This window comes from Coloeus monedula (assembly GCF_965178545.1).
Source record: "Coloeus monedula genome assembly, chromosome: 25".
NCBI classification, from domain to species: domain Eukaryota; kingdom Metazoa; phylum Chordata; class Aves; order Passeriformes; family Corvidae; genus Coloeus; species Coloeus monedula.
This window is the reverse complement of record NC_138805.1, coordinates 6348172-6365771: the sequence shown is the minus strand read 5'-3', so window position 1 is coordinate 6365771 and position 17600 is coordinate 6348172. Positions and strand designations below refer to the sequence as shown.

The following is a 17600-nucleotide window of genomic DNA, read 5'->3' as shown; positions in this document are numbered from 1 at the left end:
GAATTACACATTAGCACAGTCGCAAGAAATCTCGTATCTGTCAATTTAGGCAGTATCTGATCATTCCTGTTTTCCTCATTACAGGAACATTACTTCCCGCTAGTTTCGGAGATACGAGAATTGTAACCAAGATGTTCATAATGAAACTACATAATGAAGCAGATGAAATAAATTAATACAAAACTTCTCTCCTCCTTTCAATGTGATGTAGTTGAAGGGATCCTACGGAAACAAGGACTTTGAATTATCTCAGGGCCTGGTTTTCCAAGCACACGGCCTCGCTGTAGGCACCATCCCACTTTGCTTTTGGGAGCAGTTTCAGAACAGAGGGATGCATGTACACAGCTCCAAAATTTCCACCAGGTGCATGTGGGACCACAGATATTTCCAGGTACCTGCTTGCTGCTGTCATGTACAGTGGAGCAGCTCCTAAGGGAAGTGAGATGCATTATTAACAATGAACATGTCAGGAGCAGTACAGGAAATAGGCTGGCTTCAATCAGTGCTGCTACTACGGATTCCACATAATTCCATACTCTGATGTACAAAATCAGTCGATGCTGCATGTTCACAGTGCACAGCACTGGGTTTCTCTCGCACAATACCCAGTTTTTGCCAGTAAACTCGCCACGGTGGCCAGTTGCTTTGAAGGGGGAGTAGAGAAGCACTTTTCAAAGAGATAAGTAGGTTGCTAGAAGAAAAATACTCAGATTTAATCTGTTCTGACAATTAAAAAGCCCAGCCAGAAACCTTTGATGCAAATTCTATGTACACAGAGTTATTTCATCAGAGAACAAAGCTAAGTATTTATGGTATCACAGAGGGCTGGGAAAGTCGTGGCTTCACCCATGAAGTGCCACCTTACATTGTGATTATGATTTCTACATAACAGGATATAATCCTCATCGATGCTGGAATTTTAACATGTAGCGAAGGGTTCCTGAATGCTCAAGCACACAATTTTACATAGTAAGAGAATTAAAGGTTCTGCTACTCACACATGACTTCCAGGTAACGCTGTGTCTGCAAGTCTTTGACCGCAGGGTGATCCACCAGGCAGATGACAGGGACCCCATCGTCCTCCCGCCCCACCTTCAGCAGGAGCTGGCTGGTCACGGTGTACATGTCGGACCACCGCTCCACCTCCGACTTGCCTGGGGCAGGGAACAGAGAGAGCAGAGTGACGACAGGATGAGGCCCCCCTGCAGCCAGGCCACCTCCCTCTTGTCCATGTTCCCTTTGGACACCCATCCCGTCCTCCTCTCCGTCAGGTTCCGGCCAAGTGAAGTCCACGCGATGTTACCGCAATGATTAACAATCCCCTTAACAACGTCCCCAAACCCCCAAATTCTTAAACCAATGAGGTACAAATCCCCTCCCACTCCTGAATCAACAATTAGCTACAGAAGTGATTTAACAGAATAAATTAACTAAAAGTAGTATTGATAGGGAGCTCTGTTTGAGGGAGGGGAGCCCAGCTCTGGACCGGCTGCCTGAGGGATGCCGTGATGGAAATGAGAAGGAAGACAAGACAAAACGAGACAAGACAAGACAGGAGAAAAAGGATTTTTCCAGGAACCCAGCAAGCTCCCGCTGACAGTGCAGCTCTGCTCTGATCTGTGCCTTTTTATTTAAGAATTCACAGGCAAAATGCTAAGAGTAACTTCTGTAGCAGAGATCTTCCAGACACCAAATATTGCTGTATAATATATGAGAGTGAAACAGGTGACACGCGCAGACACCCCTTGATATTTGGAGGAAAAGCTTTCCCATGGGCAAAGCCACACTTCCTGTAATTCACAAACTCACAGCCAAGTGTTTCAGTCTCTACTCTGTTAAAAAAAACAATCTGAAGACTGAGCAGGGTGAGGTGGTATTACATGAAGCTCAGCACTCTTCCCAGAGAACACAAAGCTGGGATTCGACTGCTAACACAAGAAAACTCAGTCAAGAAGCTGGACAGGTCAGGCAGAAAGGGACAAACACTTTGTCCTGCTGCCCACCGGGATGGGGAAGGGAACCAGAGCAGCATCGTTAACTCCCTGCACACCACGGCGCTGGGACTCAGTGGGGCACCACTTCACCAGGCAGCAGGTTTGCATCCCACTTGCATCAGCATCCTCCCAGCATGTGGCCTGCTCAAATGCTCTGAAGTGTTGGGCTTAAGGAGAGGATTTTATCCTGTTCTTGCAGGGGGGTGGGTTTGAAGTAATGAGTCTGGACTTCTGCAGAGAGTCCGTCAGTGTCTCAGACTGGGTAAAGCACAAAGGTGTTGTCAACCAAGCTCACATCCACATGCAGACTTAAACTAACAGCGTGTCACATGCAATCAGAGTCAGTGACTTGAATGTGCAAGTACCAGGAGCAACCAGACTTCAGGGAGTCAGAGAAACCCATCCTAGATGAATATTCAACTGAACACAGGGAAAACGCTCCACAAACAAGGGAGCTAGACGTGAAGGTGAATTGCAAATCTTTACAGCCCAAAGCGCAGACAATCCCTCTTGTACCTAAAACAGGGCAGAAAGCTACACAAGCCACACAAATGAATTCAGTGCACAGCTCTGGGCTCCTCAAGGTCACCTGCAGTTACAGCAGGACTCCAGAACCCGGCACTCGAGGCTGGCAGGTAGGCAGAGGACCAAATGGAGTTCAGCCCCCTGCGTTAGGGAATAATCTGTCTGCCCACACAGTGCTTTGTTTCTTAGCTGGCGCTCAAAGGAGCTCATTCTACTTTTTTTCTTTTTTTTCCCCTTAAACTGGCAGCAGAGAACAAACACCCAGCCATTACATAAATCACTTCAACTCCCTGAACAAAGCAAGGGACTGAGAGGACACATCTACCGGTTAGCTCCTTGTTGCCTTTGAACCATCTGATGGTGGTGGCTGGTCTGCTGGCCATGGCGGTGCAGTTCAGCTCGATCTCCTCTCCCTCCACGGCGGTTTCTTTCTCGATATCAATTACCAGATTGCGTGGTGGGACTGGAATGGGAAACACAACACAACACATACCAGGTGAAAAAAACACCTTTTGATCATTAACACAAGACAAAACCTTGAGGAAAACCTGTAAAATCTGCCGAAGGAAACAAGGAACCAGCATTTATTTGATCTTTCAATCAATCAAACCCTTTGATAGGTGGTTTTGCAGTAATTGGAGTGAGCACTTTCACTCTCCACCTAATAATCACCGCAGTCTCACAAATTATTACTTATCAGGGTTGTAACTTTCTGTTCCCTCTCCCAAGCAGGCACTGTTCCAGGGAGAGCCGCAGCCTCCTGTGCTACTCGGGTGTGTGCTGCTATTTAAAAATCCAGCTTGACTCCGTGCACACTTCCTGACTTCTCTGACAAGGAGAGGAAACACAAAAGCTGACACTTGGCACTGCATTACTTACCAAGCCTCTAACCTCCACGGCAATTTTTCTCTCCTGCTGTTCAGCTCCAAGGCTCAGCCATGAGCATGGAAGCAGGCCAGCAAGCATCAACCTCATTTAAGGCGCTCTTAAAGCCACTGAGCACAAGCCTGGAGTGGAACACCATCCCTTGGGAACAGCCCTGCCTCCCATCACACCCCCACAAGCCACCCCAAAACCATCCCAAAGAGAGGAGGGAGCCAGCTCTGCAGCCACATCCTTTGGGGTGGAGATCTGCTGCTCTGCCCAGGCACACATCTTCCCTAGATCAGGAGTCTCCCAGAACACAAAGGTGGAAGATTACATCCCATGAAAAATCATCCAGTAATACTGAGAAACAGGCTGTAACTTCAGGGGTAACAACCACTGCGGCACAGCCCAGAAATGGGACAAATGAGCTTAAAAATTAAGACATGGGAACAAGGGAATCTCTTCCCAATCAAAGCACCAGCAGCAAGGCAAAACTCAGGAAAAAGTGAACAGCGAGAGTTCTTATGGCAGAGTCACGGCTTCAGAAAATCCCAGAACTTCCAAAGGAAACTCATCTTTGCTCTGATCAATGTGATTAAGCAACTGCATAGTTCAGATGTGACTCACAGGTCTTCGAGCTAATGAAGAACAAATATGTATAAATACCATCCAGATGATCAAATGGACTAATTAGTCACTTGTGGCTTCTCTCTAAAAAGAACAGAATGGGCTACATATTTGAGACTTTCTCATGTTCCAATTAAGCATGAATAAATCTACATATCGTGTCACAGAAGACATGAAAGTGCTGAAGCAAATGTGCAGCTCCCTCTGAATGCCGGCTGCAAAGGGGGACACCTCGACACCCGCCTCTGCTCTCCTGAGCTGGCAGCATTAGAAGCAGACCAGCAACATCAGTCTTAGACACAACTTCAGAACTATCAAGGGCTGGGTGATGGCCACGAGATTCTTGGTGGGGAGCAATTTCCTGGGAGGACCAGCCAACACCAACACAGAGAACCCCTCCTCCGCCCTGGCTCATTTGTTCCCCTAATTAGGGTAATAGGAAAGACAGGCAAGACAAGCTATCCCTGGTGTCACAGTGTCCAATCTCTCTGTGCAAGTACTAAGACCCCTCCTTCATCTTCTAATAATAAACCTCCCTCACCCTTGCCTGCTACCTGAGCTGAGGTTTGACCCGAGTATGTGATGAAGGTGACACAAAACCTTTACGGATGTGGGGAAAAGGCAGCACACACACTGGCCATGCCACAAAGGCTTCTCAGAAACAACTGAAGTACAAGGCAAGAAAACAGACTTTTCCCTCAGTTCTGAAGCACAATTCATGCTTAAAAAACTGAACAAAAACCTGCATTATGTCTCCCACTTGAAAGACATGCGGTACTGGCTTACAGGTGAATGAAATGAGTATTCTGATTTCAAACACCTTCTCAGCATTGCCAGCAGTGAAATTAAATCCAACAAACTGTTTTTGCCTGTGCACGATTAGAGGCAGGAGCTGGAAGAGCTTCGCACGCCTGTGAGCGCTGGAAAGTGCACAGAAACTTTGAAGGTGTTGATAACTGTAATAGCTGGAGTAAAACTGCTTATAAACATTACTTAACAACGTATAAAAACCTAAGACCCAAATCTCATTAGGCAAAAGAAGGAAGATTTAAACTAATCAGCAAGTGAGATCTTACATTAAGTCACCCTCCCTGATTCAGGTTCTCCCATTAATAGAGCTTTAAAAGCTGCTGCTAATCGGCAGGAACCGCTCGAATAGAGGAGCTGCTGTCACTGCCAGCGCGTCGGTCCCGTGGCCACACGTGCCCAGCCATCAGCACTCAGCGTTCAAATCCTTGCTTCAAATCTCTCTCCACATGGCTGGAGCTCTCCCAGTGCCACACAGAACCCCATCCCACTGACCCTGTGCGTCCTGGGACTCCACAGCTCCCTGCGAGCACCGAGCCGTCCTTACCGAGCACCGTGACCGTGGTGTAGATTTCCTGGGGGGGGTCGGTGTAGAGCTGGCAGAAGTACCTCCCTTCATCAGAGATGGACACGTTCGTCAGGGACACTCGGAGCTCGCTGTTGGAGAAGTTCACCAGCTGGAACCTGCTGTCCTTCAGCGCTGTGGGGCAAGCACAGCCTGGGTGACTGCACGGAGAGAGGCAACGTCCCCTTCCCGCCACACCACAATCCCAGAGACCCCTACAGACAGCAGCACACCAAGGCGAGCACCCCTGGGCTCCTGATTAGCTTCCATCCTGCTTCCTACCTTGAAGCTGGACCTATAAAATCTTTTAGTTCTCAGATCATTTCACATAATCAACATGAGAAAACCACTGGGCACAGCATCAAGTCTTTGGGCGTGGTTTTATTACCAGGTGGCTTAGGGATGTGTAGGTACTGACTGTAGGCACTCAGGGACAGCCTGAATGACGAAGGAATTGGGAAAAGTAGAATTTAAAGTTGGTTTCCCATCCTGTTGTTTCCTGGGCACAGAATATGGCTGTGTCCCCACAGTGGCACTAACACAGACCATTTAAAGCATCTCACTGCAGCCACCATGGCACTGTCACCACAGGACAAACTTATCCACTGGACATGCAAGTGATGAGAGATTTTAGTTTGGGTAAAAAGCAGCACAGATTGTCCTGAAATTTTCAGTCTTTGGCCTGAAGAGATTACCTCTGAGAATGCTGCGCTGTCTCGGTGTCGCCCAGTTCAATTTGTTTGTGTCAGCTAAATATTTGGCACTCAATTGCAATTCACCCTGAATTACAACAATCAATTCCTATTGCAAAGTAAGATGTTCTGACTTTTAGAGGGGACCGTGAAGTTTTCCACTAAGGAGAAGATTATGATTGTCTATCTCACCTTCCTCCACAGAACCAACTGAACTGTAAGTGCCCAGCATTGCACAAACAGGAGAGATCTCAGCAAATACCGTATCCTGAGAGCAAGTGAGGCACAGGAGGAGCCATGGCCAAATGAGGAACCATAAACTTACGCCTGAAATCTCTGAAATAGATGGTCTGCCTGTTGGGGTTCAGGAGCTGGATCACCGAGTCATCGCTGTTCTTGACGCGGCAGCTGATGGTGGCCACCTCCCCCTCCACCACTGTCACGTCCTCCGTCACCAAGTTCTGACCATCACCTGCAGGACAAAGCAAAGGCAGGACTCAAGGTCAGAAATGACACCAGTGGGTTTCATTTGGGAATGAAAACCTCCACTGCCACCACGGGAGAAACACTGGCCAGTGAGCCATTGACTCTGGGTCCCTCAACCAGCTGGTAGAGGAGCAATGAGAAAGGAGGTCTGTGATGGAAATAGAGGAAGAAGGACTACTGCCCCACACAGAAACACCACAAATTCCCTTCCTCACCCAACAGACAAATCTTGTTAAATTACCTGGAAAGAACAACTCGCTGTAAGAAGCACTTATCCCTTGACTGGAGCAGACAGACTTCAGGGAATCAGTCGTTACTCACTCTGTGTAATCAGTAGGTGCTATTAATGTCCAGCAGCAGGAAAAAAAAAGGATCCCATGCAATTATGCTGTGGGAGCCTTGTAATCATTTACAGGTCATCACCCCGAAAACTCTCCTCCTAATGAATTGAAGCATCACATCACCCGCACGCTGAGATATTCGCCTCGAACACCAAAGGACGCAGGGGAGGGGAGTGGGAATAGCCTTGCATTTCAATTTTTCCATAACCATTGGGAATCAAAGTGGGAGAAATTTTGAGACTTTGCTCGGCAATGTTCCAAATGCAGCCAGGACACCTGGGCACTTGGCCCCAGGCTGGGTGGTCAGAGAAACCCAAAAATGCAGGATTAGGGTAAAGTTTGCACACAGGAAATCTGGGGATGGTATTTAAACCCCAGTTTTTCTCTCACCCTGCATTTTCATAATTTTTTTTTCTTTCCAACTTGCCTTTATTATTTGACATCCCTTGGAAACTAATGTTTGAAAAAAAGGTGCATTGTTTGGAAAGAGAAAGATTGATAAACCATCAGACTCCTCTCCACGCCTGATGGGCAGCAAGCTGAAGTCTGGGCACATTTTTCTGCCCTCTCAGTGTAAATTTTAGACAGATTCTCCAGATTGATGAACTTTGAGGAGCAACAAGATTTATTATCAAACAGTAACACCCGTATTGGAGCACAAAGCCCAAACCCCATTCAAGAGAGGCAAAGAGCCTGTCCCAGACATCTGCCTGGCTCCTGCTCTACATTCTGTGGATCAGGATGAAGCTGGTCCTGCTCAAAGCCTCTGATCAGAAGATGAGTATTCAGTCACCTCACCACGCTATCAGCACCCTTAAAGTGGTGTTCTTGAACCTTGGGGACACGTTGATGGTAGCTTTGGCAGCGATGGGTAATGGCTGAACTCAATAATCACAGAGGGCTTTTCCAGCCTAAATGATTCTGTTCTCAAATCCCAAACCACGGTGCAGACCCCAAAGGCCATCACAGCACAGCCCTACCCTGCCTGTGCCACATCCTGGCGTGGAGGTGCCCTGCACAGCCACAGCCAGGCCCTGGCATCAATGAAATCAAACATCTCAAAAGTGGTTCAAGCAAAAATATTAAACATTACTAACTGCTTCTGGGGAATAATTTTATCAAATCCATTCAAAACAAGGTTCTTGCACAAGGATCAGCTTGATATGTTCTCATAAACGCAATATTCCCTACAAATCATTAACAAAGCTATTAAGATTCGATTTCCATCTAAGCAATTATTGCCAGCATATTTTTTTACATTTACTTTAAAAGACTCAATCCTATTTTCAATTCATTAAACTGTTCCTTGGGTTTACTGAATTTTACATCAGCTTAGAAGACTATTTGAATTAATAAGAATTACAGTAGAAGTAATTTAGAAATAAATTATTTGAAGTTCAAGCCACTGAAGCTTTTCACGCTGGGATGCTGCTGCATTAAACCTGCCGATGGATGGCCGCAGAGTCCAGCACCTCAGCCTGGGCTGGCACCAGATCCCTCTGAACAAGGCTTTTATCCGGGTTAATGATGGGCAGGGAGCACATAAGGACACGCTGAGCCCCTCCACGGCTTGGAGCAGCCACAGCCTCCCGGGCTTTGCCTCTTTGTTCTGAATCAAAGGGCGTCTGATCGGCCGCCGTCTGCTCTGCTGACCTAAACGTGCTTCACCACAGGCACCGGCGTGCACCCCTCCAGGTTTTGGGGCATCTATTCCTACCTGCTCCTGCTTACCAAGGCAGGAAAGCTGTTTCCATGAGCAGCATCGATTACAAACTCTAAATTAAATAAAAATGCAACACAAAGCAAGAACTCTTTAGACCCATCCTCATTGTCAACAGCTCGGGAAGCTTCTCAGTAAATATTTACTGTCAGTGTACATGTATTTTGAGGAGCATTAAAGTACACGCACAGCATGACAATATTTTGGAACAGAGAAGGACAGGCTGGGGAGGGGAGATGAAATTTATGGACCCAAGAGGGAATCTCAGGAGTTGAAAGAAGCAAAGGAAAATTACTGTCGAGAACCAACGTTAAATCCTTGGCAATGCCTTGGAGGGGCACAGCACAAGCAGATCCAACAGAAAGCCCCCAACAGAATGATAGGGGACAGATTTTCATCTATTACACGTGAAGGGACTATGACAGCACAGTGCCCATGTATCAGACCAAAGCTTCCTGTTGGGACTCCAACACAAGGGACAAATCCTCATTCCAGTGTGTGACTGGCTGGACAGACTGCAGGACAGATAGACTGCAGGGCTGGACTTGGAGTCTTGAAAATCTTGACCTGGAGGACAAGGCATTGCTCCAGAGGGAGTGGAACAGGAACAGAAAGGAAACCACTTTCTGGGGGGGGGGTCTCCAGGGTGAGCTCCTGTCTACAGGCAACACGTGCACTTGTGTTAAAGAGCAAGGGAAACACCAAAATGGGCGCCTGCAGTGTCAGGAGGAGGGAAAACACAATGTATGCTTCCTTCATTACCCAAAGCAATTCTCCAGCCTCATTTACTGAATCTCTCTTTGCAAAGTGAAAAACGACACCGTGCTTTACACTTACTGGAAGGGGGAGTGAGGGGGGACACAATGCTTGAGGGACGCTTCGGCTGCAACCTGTACAATTAATTTTTGTACTTGTCTTCCTGTCTTAGACCACTGCAGTCTCTCCTCTTAAGGCTGCAGACAGACACAGACGAGTAAATTGTGTTTCAAACCAGTTCCCCTCAGCTGGACACAGCCAAGGGACCTTGGCTCATATGCAGTGGTCACATTCAAAATCAATTCTTTCTCCACTTGTAGGACACCCGGCTAGAGGGAAGCGTCAGGGAGAGAAGAGGGAAAGATTAAAAATACGTGCTGGGAAGCATGGTTTTTCAATTTCTACGGAATTTCTAACCACAGGTGCCCCAGCGTGAGCTGGAGTACTGCTGGCTCAGTCTGCGGGATCCCGACACAAACGCCTTCCAAGGAAGAGGGGTTTTCATTACACCTGAACTATGTAAAGCCCGTAAACCTAAACAAAAATTCCTCTTAATAGATTGAGTCAGAAGAAACAACTCACACAGATACACAAACTGTCCACGTGCTCAAGGAAAAAAGCGACACAAGGCTCCATCCCCAGAATTAACACAATCTGAATGTCAACATTCATCTATCAGTTTCAAGTACCTAAAAGGAACGTGGTGGTTAAATCCAGAGCTGAGACAAGTGGGTTTATAAACACTGAGCGTGGATCCACCTCCCCAGAAGCTCCTTTGTGTTCCTTCTCCTCCCTGAGCTGAGCAGCTCCTCTGCTCTCATCCATCACTGAGGGCTTCATCTCTTCCCTTTAACACAAACATCACAATCGGTTTTTCAGGAAGAGAACGGGAACCAAAGAGACTCTTGGTCATGGATCAGATACAGGAAAAAGAAGGGAACCCAAGGGCCATTTAACTACTCTGCAGATTTGCTTCTAGGAGGGAGAGGAGAACTGCCAAGGCAGTGCTGGGAGAAGCTGCTGGAGCTCTGTACATCTGGGCTCCAAGTCTTGAGAGACTTTTAAAAAGCTGCAGTTGTCACACTTGAACTCTGGAAAAGAACGGACAATCCACACTGATTGTGCTGGCGAGGAAAGGCAGTCCCTGCTGATGGAGTTCATCTCATGGTATCTTTTCATGGGCGAGAGAATGGCAACAGCTGGAGCCCAGGCTGCCCACAAAGCACACGGACACACGCGTGGCCCTCGCTGCAGGAGGGCAGAGCTGCAGTGGGAGGGTGCTGTGCCAGGAGGGAACAGGTTGGGTCAGAAGGCAACGCTCGTGCAGCCCCACCAAATCCAGCCTGGATTCCTCCATGGGTGTCCGAAGCACACCAAGACAACGGTGTTCTCACCCGCTCACATAAAGGCTACTGTGAGAGGCTGGGGTGCAGGGAGGGCAGAAGAGGCAGCTGCTGCTCCTTCCACTCATGCACAGTCCCTAAGGGAAGCCTCCAAGGCCACGGAGCCTGGGGCCAGATGCGGCACCTCCGAGCAATTCTTCTGTCAGTGTGGCCCTCAGCCCCAGAGGAAAATGTTGTTTTCCATCAAGATTCACAACTAACCTTTTGAAACAGCAACTTTCTCTTTTAATAAGATGTAATTATCAGCTTTGTGACCCTGAGTCAAGCCTCTCTGAGATTTTGCTGCATTCAAGTAGCTCTTATTCCCTCTTCAGCATCTTCTCCATGGCCAGCAACAGACTCAGCAACTCCAATTCCCAGGCAAAGAGCTCTTCAAAAAAAGTGATGGTGGCAAACAAATAGAATTCTAGAACTATCTCCCTCTTGAGTTAGTTCTGTGCAGGTTTGTCAGCTGCAATACAGCACTAGGGAGTCTGGCCCATGAAAATCCCTCGCTGAGCACCAGGAGGAACAGGGACTTTCCAGCAAGGTGCAGCAGAGCCAAACGGGGCAGAGCTTGCTCAGTGATGACGGGAATGGGGTATGGCTGCTCCATGTCTCCCTCTGAGGCAGAGACTACAGCAAATTGATACGGTAACGCTCACCTGGTACTTGGATTTTTACCTTCAGATTTAAGGCATGTTACCCTTTCTTTATGCTGCAGCCAGGTCTAAGAGAACTGCTCTGAGGAAGGGCACTGCCAACAGACAACTTTGCTGCGCCACATTTGGGATCCCCTGGTGATGCTCGAAGCCCCAGTACCCATTTAGGAGGGAAAAAAAAGGATGGGCGGGAGGAATTAGCATTCACAGAAACTGTTCCCAAGACGTTGATTTCCTTGAGTCTCCCTGACGCTGTCTGCAGGGACAGAGCAGCTCCTGCCGCCAGGATCTCATCCCTTGCCACAGGCTGTGCTCAGCCCCAGCAGCCACAGGGACCTACCTCCCTCCCATCCTTCTCAGCACAGATTTTCGCGAGCGAGCACTTTTGGCGCCTCTTGGCAGCGCCGCGCCCGGCTCCTCTCCCCGCTCGCACCCGCCGCAGTCACACTTCCCCTGAATTACTCTCCACACTCAGGGGGAACGTGCAAGATGGTGCTAAAAATTACTTATTGTGAGGAGCAAGTTTATGCTATGAAACAGCCACTTCAGAGAAATATACAGCAAATTCAAGCGAGTTGTGCACAGATATTAAATTTGTGAAGAAAAAAAATGCCATTGCCACCTTTATGGCTTTTCTGGCTTAAAAAGTAAGAATAAAAGATGACAATAGCTCCGAAATTACACTGGAGGCAGCACTGACTTTTAACATAGTGAATATCTGCGTGATGCAATGGCATCAGGGAATTCTTTCCACTGCTTGAAACCAAAATGGTACAGGGACAAAAATCCTGTGTTATGCCCAAATTAAAATATTTCTTTGGATCTTAGGAACAAAATTATTTTTTCTGCCATGAAAACCTCTGCACCTGTGGCCAAGGGTGTTTCAGACTGAAGCAGTTCCTTCGCCCTCCCCTCACACTCCTGTTGCTGCCAATCGCCCCATCTGCACAGATTTATGATCTGTCACCTGTGCTGGGATTAGATGTCACCCTTGTCTTTCTATTACCCAGATATTGATAGATCAAACTCCCTGGCCATACGTCGCCTGTCCCTTCAAAGGTTACTGCTGGCGGACACTGAGGATCAATATCCATCTGCTCTGTCACTGACCAGAGGGGATTGGGCAAACACAGCGCCGGGAGCCCGGTGAGGAAGAATTCGGAATGGCAGCAGAGGTCTGTTGGTCTGCATATCTCAGGTTTTTATTCCACATTTCTAATATGTTTCTAAGAAACAGAAGCAGCTGGTCTCTTGCTTTGGTTCCAGCAGCTGATGGTCCATTGCCTTGACAGTAAAAGGTCACTTACTAAACACTGTCCTTCCCCCATAAGGTCAGAGATTTATCCAAGCGTCCCCCAAGGACACCAGTGTGAGCAGCTCCTCGGCTGCACCAGGGAGACAGAAAATCTTGTGTGGAGGATCCGAGAAGGGAAGGCTGCTAAGGACTCTGAGGGGGCTGTTGGGGGACACTGAGGGACAGAAGCAAGGATGACCAAAAGGACAGGAAAGGGCAAAGCTGTGAGTGGCCCCTCAGCAGAAATACAATCAGCTACCCTTCCCTCATGTTGCCCTGACACTCAGCTGCCACTGCCAGCCAACACCCGCCAAGGACACCACCTAAAATCCACCACTGCCATGCCCCAGCACTGCTTGGAAGCAGGATCAGCAAGGGAGAAGGTTTGACAACACGAGAGGTTCTCAGCAGGCTGCTGCCTCCACTCCGTGTGTTTAAATAACACTCAGTTAGCATCAACACACGTTTATTATTAATGGAGCCCTAATACAGAATTCCTTATCTGCATTTATCTTCCAGCTACATCACTACCAAGGACACCCACAGCCCAAACCCAAGGAAGGAGACCTTGATTAAACCCGAGTTTCAAACACAGGTGGAATTTCCTTTCCCTGCCTTGACTTGCTCCATGGGGAGCTAAACCCTGATGAGGATCAGGTTGCTGCAGCTAAGAGGAGGAAGCACAGATGAAATATTCCATTTTCACAACCAAAGAGCATGTTCTGCGCATTTCCCTGACCAGAACAACACCTGCTGCCTCACACTCCTTTCAGTCTCTGCCACAGGGGTAAAGCTGCAGCAGCCCCTGCCAAAACCTGAGCACAGGAGGAGAGAATTTACATGTTTGCAGGTTTGTCACCATCATTGTCACCTCTGCTTTTGCCCTGTGGTGGCCAGCAGCTGCCACCTGCCTTGCACCGAGCACAGCACTGCTCACACCCCGAGCTGGCACACGGATCTGTGGAGGGAGCTCCCCATCTGCTCTGTGTCCACCTTCCCCTCAGCACAGATCCGTGTTCCCAGGGGTGTCAGTCGGGGACCGCGGGGACGCAATGGGGGGACCGTGCCATGGCACTGTGCAGCAGCAGAGCCCTTCCACAGACCCCACCATTCCAACCCCTCAGCTCCAGATACTCTCCAAACCCCCTGGGATGATGCCATTGCTATTAAGGTCTGCTTTGGTACACCCTCAATTCCTGGATCTGACAGCATGTGCCCCAGGTGCACCCCAGAACACCGACTCCCATTAGCCAGAGCGATGGGGTTTCCAATAACAAGGAATCCTGTTTCAAGTCAGATGACGGGTTTCATTTTACTCTAATGAGCAGATATGTCTTATATCCATACCTGTAACCCATTTCTTGCAGACTTTTTCACATCCTTTTTATTTTTTACTGTCAGTAGCATCTGTCACAACGTGCGGCTTAATAATCTCTTTTAAACCCAAGAAATCTCTATTTCCATAAAGCACCCATGATGAATTCTGATCAACATCAGCCTGCTCTCTTCCCTGTAGAAAGGACCTTCTTTCAACTGCCTGCATATTTAAGTCTGAAATCTTTAGTTCACCACTGAAATAAGCAAGGAATAAATAACAAAATTAGTAAGAAACGTGCAAACCTGTAGAAAATGTCCTCAAAGCAAAGGACCAACAAAGAATACACTGGAATACTGTGTTTTCTTGGGGTATCCTGGCCTATTCCCACCCTTTGGCTCAGCATGCAGCCAGCCTTAAATACAGCACTGTTATACCCAGGAGCGACTCTGTGAGCCTTCCCCAAAACACCTGCCCAGCTGTTCTCCCAAAACTGTGATGTGAAAGCAGAAGGCAAAACATTTACCAGCTGGAACGACCACGAGCTTGTACATGGAAGTGACCCGTTCACTACTGCCCATCGAACACTGAATGCTCAAGGATGAGCCCTCCTCCACAGATTAAGCTGAGTTTCTTTTGCCCTTTGAAGTTAATTCCCAGTTTGCCATCGGGGGAAGAAAGCTGATCTCGCTTCCCATGAACTTCCAGCCTTTGGAGTGGCTTTGCTCACAGGTGTTATCTGTCCACTCTTATCTCCCTGGGCAGGAGCGCAGATGAGAATGTCACAGTCCTGGATTTTGGAGCCCTGTTGTGCCCACAGTCATCTCCCTGTCCACCCATCACCTGTAGGGACACCGTGCCATAAAGAAGGGCACTGTCTTTAGGGGCCTTTTCCTTCACTTTCTTTTAAGTATGTCCCCACCCCCCTTTAAATTTCTTTGGAGACCACAGACAAGATCTTTTCTCAAAGAACAATAGACCCCCATCAGCGACACACTCCCCCCAAAAACGGGTGGAAGAATCTCAGCAGCAACATTATGATCAAAGTGAGGACTCCTTCCAATTTCTGCTTCCCAGGAAGGATAAAAAGGTATACGAGAAGCCTTTAGTCTAGATCAGACATAATGATGAATGCTCACCTAAAGGGCAACATATTTGTAAGTTTTAAGTCTCTTGCAACACCAACTGTCCTGATTCATCCCCATGATAAAGGCAGCTCTGAGAGCTATTTTACCATATTTATTATTTTACAGAGGAGGAAGAAAAAACGTGGCATCAGCCCTCAATCTGCCACCCGTCGGATTTATAAATGTTAGTATAGGACCAGTGCTAATATCTTTAAACATTAATCTCCTCATTGCAGATCCTGCACGTCCCCCTTCAGCCTCCGCCCAGTGGCTCATCCAGGCTCGGGGAAATAAAATGCATTTTGGTATTTTTTCCCTTCATTTATGGGATTTGTTTTGACTAAACCCATGAAAAGAAGAGAAAGGGCAGATGCTCCTGAACACATTCCTGCCTGCTGTCAGTGCTTTGCCAGCTGAGTGGAAGGCACAAAGCTCTGCTCTAGTGTTTATTTTTAAAGATGCAGCTTGCCTGATCCACGCTCATTCCTCACGCCTTGTTTTCAATAGAGACTCTGTTCTCTTTGCTGGCTGCCAGGACAAAGGCAGAGCTGGGAGGAAGGGAAGAGAAACCGTGTTCTGCACACGAAAATAAACCCTTGGGTTTATAAACTGCATTAGCCCAATGCCTCTCACTGCCTCTGCAGGTGCAGCAACAGGACCGTAAAGCAAGTGACCAAAAAAATACAGTAATGATGAGAGAAAACAAGTCTCGGTATGGTCCTCATCCCACCTTCCTCAAATCTGCACCCAAACCCCCTCAGATGCCCGCCCCATCCCACAGCAGGCACACCAAGCACAGCACTCCTCTCTCAGCAAGCTCTTTGTAAATTTTATCACTTATTTCTTAAAGTTGCAATTGCCTTTTAAAATTAGATTGTATTTAGTTCTTAATTAAATCGTCATCGTTCTACAAAACCCCACAGGCTTTGAGGTTTAGATTGTCATTTTAAACAAAAGTAAAATGGTAAATGCCTTTTCCATCCAACACCATTAGGTATAATTAAGCAATGGGTAAAGCATACATCGTGCTATAAATGTCATTTAGTTTTACAGTGAAACTCATCAACATTTATCAAAACACTGCCTCGAGAAAGAACGAGACAGCTCCAGAGAGTGACTTCCATTCGCTGCTGCCTTTGAAGCGTCTGCTCTGAGGGAGAGCTGCAGCAAGAAGAGCCTTCCCATTATATATTTTTATCTTTTGGCTGAAATGTTCATTTTCTGCCACGTTCCCATACGTAGCAGGATGGGTGGTGTGTAGCCAACGCGCACCAACATTTGGGAAGGATGTCTTGGAGAGCCCCAAAGGCAGGGGTGGGATGAGCAATCTCAGGTAGAACGGAGCACAAGGTAACGCCAAAGCCTGCGGCCAAGGGAATTTATGGTGGGGGCAGGACAGTGCCACTGCCCCTCCCTGGGGGCAGCGTCCCTGTCACAGCACCGCGGGGCACCAGGCTGCCCAGCAGACTCACACCTGTCCCCACAGCCCTGTACCACAGGGTTCTGCAGGTGGGAAGGCTGAGATAAATGGCATTTCATTCCTGCTTTCAGGTGAGGTGCCTCTGAGCCACCACCAAAGGGACGCGAACTGTAAAGAAAGACAAACACCAGCAACGCACACCACCAGGCACCGCCGCGCCGCTTCTGTTTTAAAATCTCAACATTTCTTGTGTTCTCCCGAGAAGCATTAAAACAGTCAAACTGAGCCCATTTAGAAGCAATTTTCAATTTACTGCTCCTCAGTACCCACACAGCAAACACCAGCAGGCACCGGCTCCACCCATAGGGATCCAGGCACCCAGTTGCCTGAGCCGAGCCTGACGCTGCAGCTTCAGGCACCAGGCAGAAAAACAGATTTGAAATTGATGTTTCATCATTACCCATCATTAAAAAATTATGCTGTTGTACAATCTCAGAAGTAGCAAGGAGTGAACGTTGAATGCCTCTGCAAGTGTTATTAATTCTCCCTCCCCGCCGTGGTGCAGAGGGGTGTTTTTGGGCGGTGAGGTTCTCTCCTCCTCCCTCTCTTCCTCGTCCTCGTCCTCCTCCTCCTCTCCCTGCCACCCCGAGCCCCCGGCATGACGGCTCTGCCGCAGCCACTCTGTGCTCTGACATCTCCTTGCACGGTGTTGGCAAGGCAACAGGAGCGCAGGGCTTTGGGGAGCCCACGGCTGCGCCCGCAGAGGGGAGCAGGCAAGTGCTGCAGCCCCCAGCAGTGCCCCAAACACTGCCTCGCTCCACACCTGGACCCTTCCAGAACGATCCGAGGCCGTTCCCGGCACGGGGCTGTCCAGTGCTGCTGGGACCCCGATGGCAGCCAGTGACCACTCGGAGCAGCCATGGGAAACTGTCTGCAGCTCCCTCTGGAACCTCCACACGTGTTACACCCAGGGCTTGCCCAGAACTCGAGCAATTCCCACCCTGGCCCTTTGGCTTATGA

The 17600-nt window shown here is 48.3% G+C and overlaps 1 protein-coding gene across 4 annotated transcripts in view; it reads right to left on the bottom strand.

Annotated features, from left to right (window-relative positions):
* CADM1 (cell adhesion molecule 1) overlaps window positions 1-17600 on the bottom strand; it is a 135720-nt gene that overhangs the window by 38487 nt on the left and 79633 nt on the right. For all 4 annotated transcript variants that reach the window (XM_082296846.1, XM_082296847.1, XM_082296848.1 and 1 more), the window contains exons 2-5: window positions 6403-6549; window positions 5368-5520; window positions 2845-2982; window positions 999-1154 (exon numbers count right to left, since the gene is read on the bottom strand). In XM_082296846.1, the coding sequence (XP_082152972.1) occupies window positions 999-1154; window positions 2845-2982; window positions 5368-5520; window positions 6403-6549 (594 nt within the window). The remainder of the gene's footprint in view (window positions 1-998; window positions 1155-2844; window positions 2983-5367; window positions 5521-6402; window positions 6550-17600) is intronic.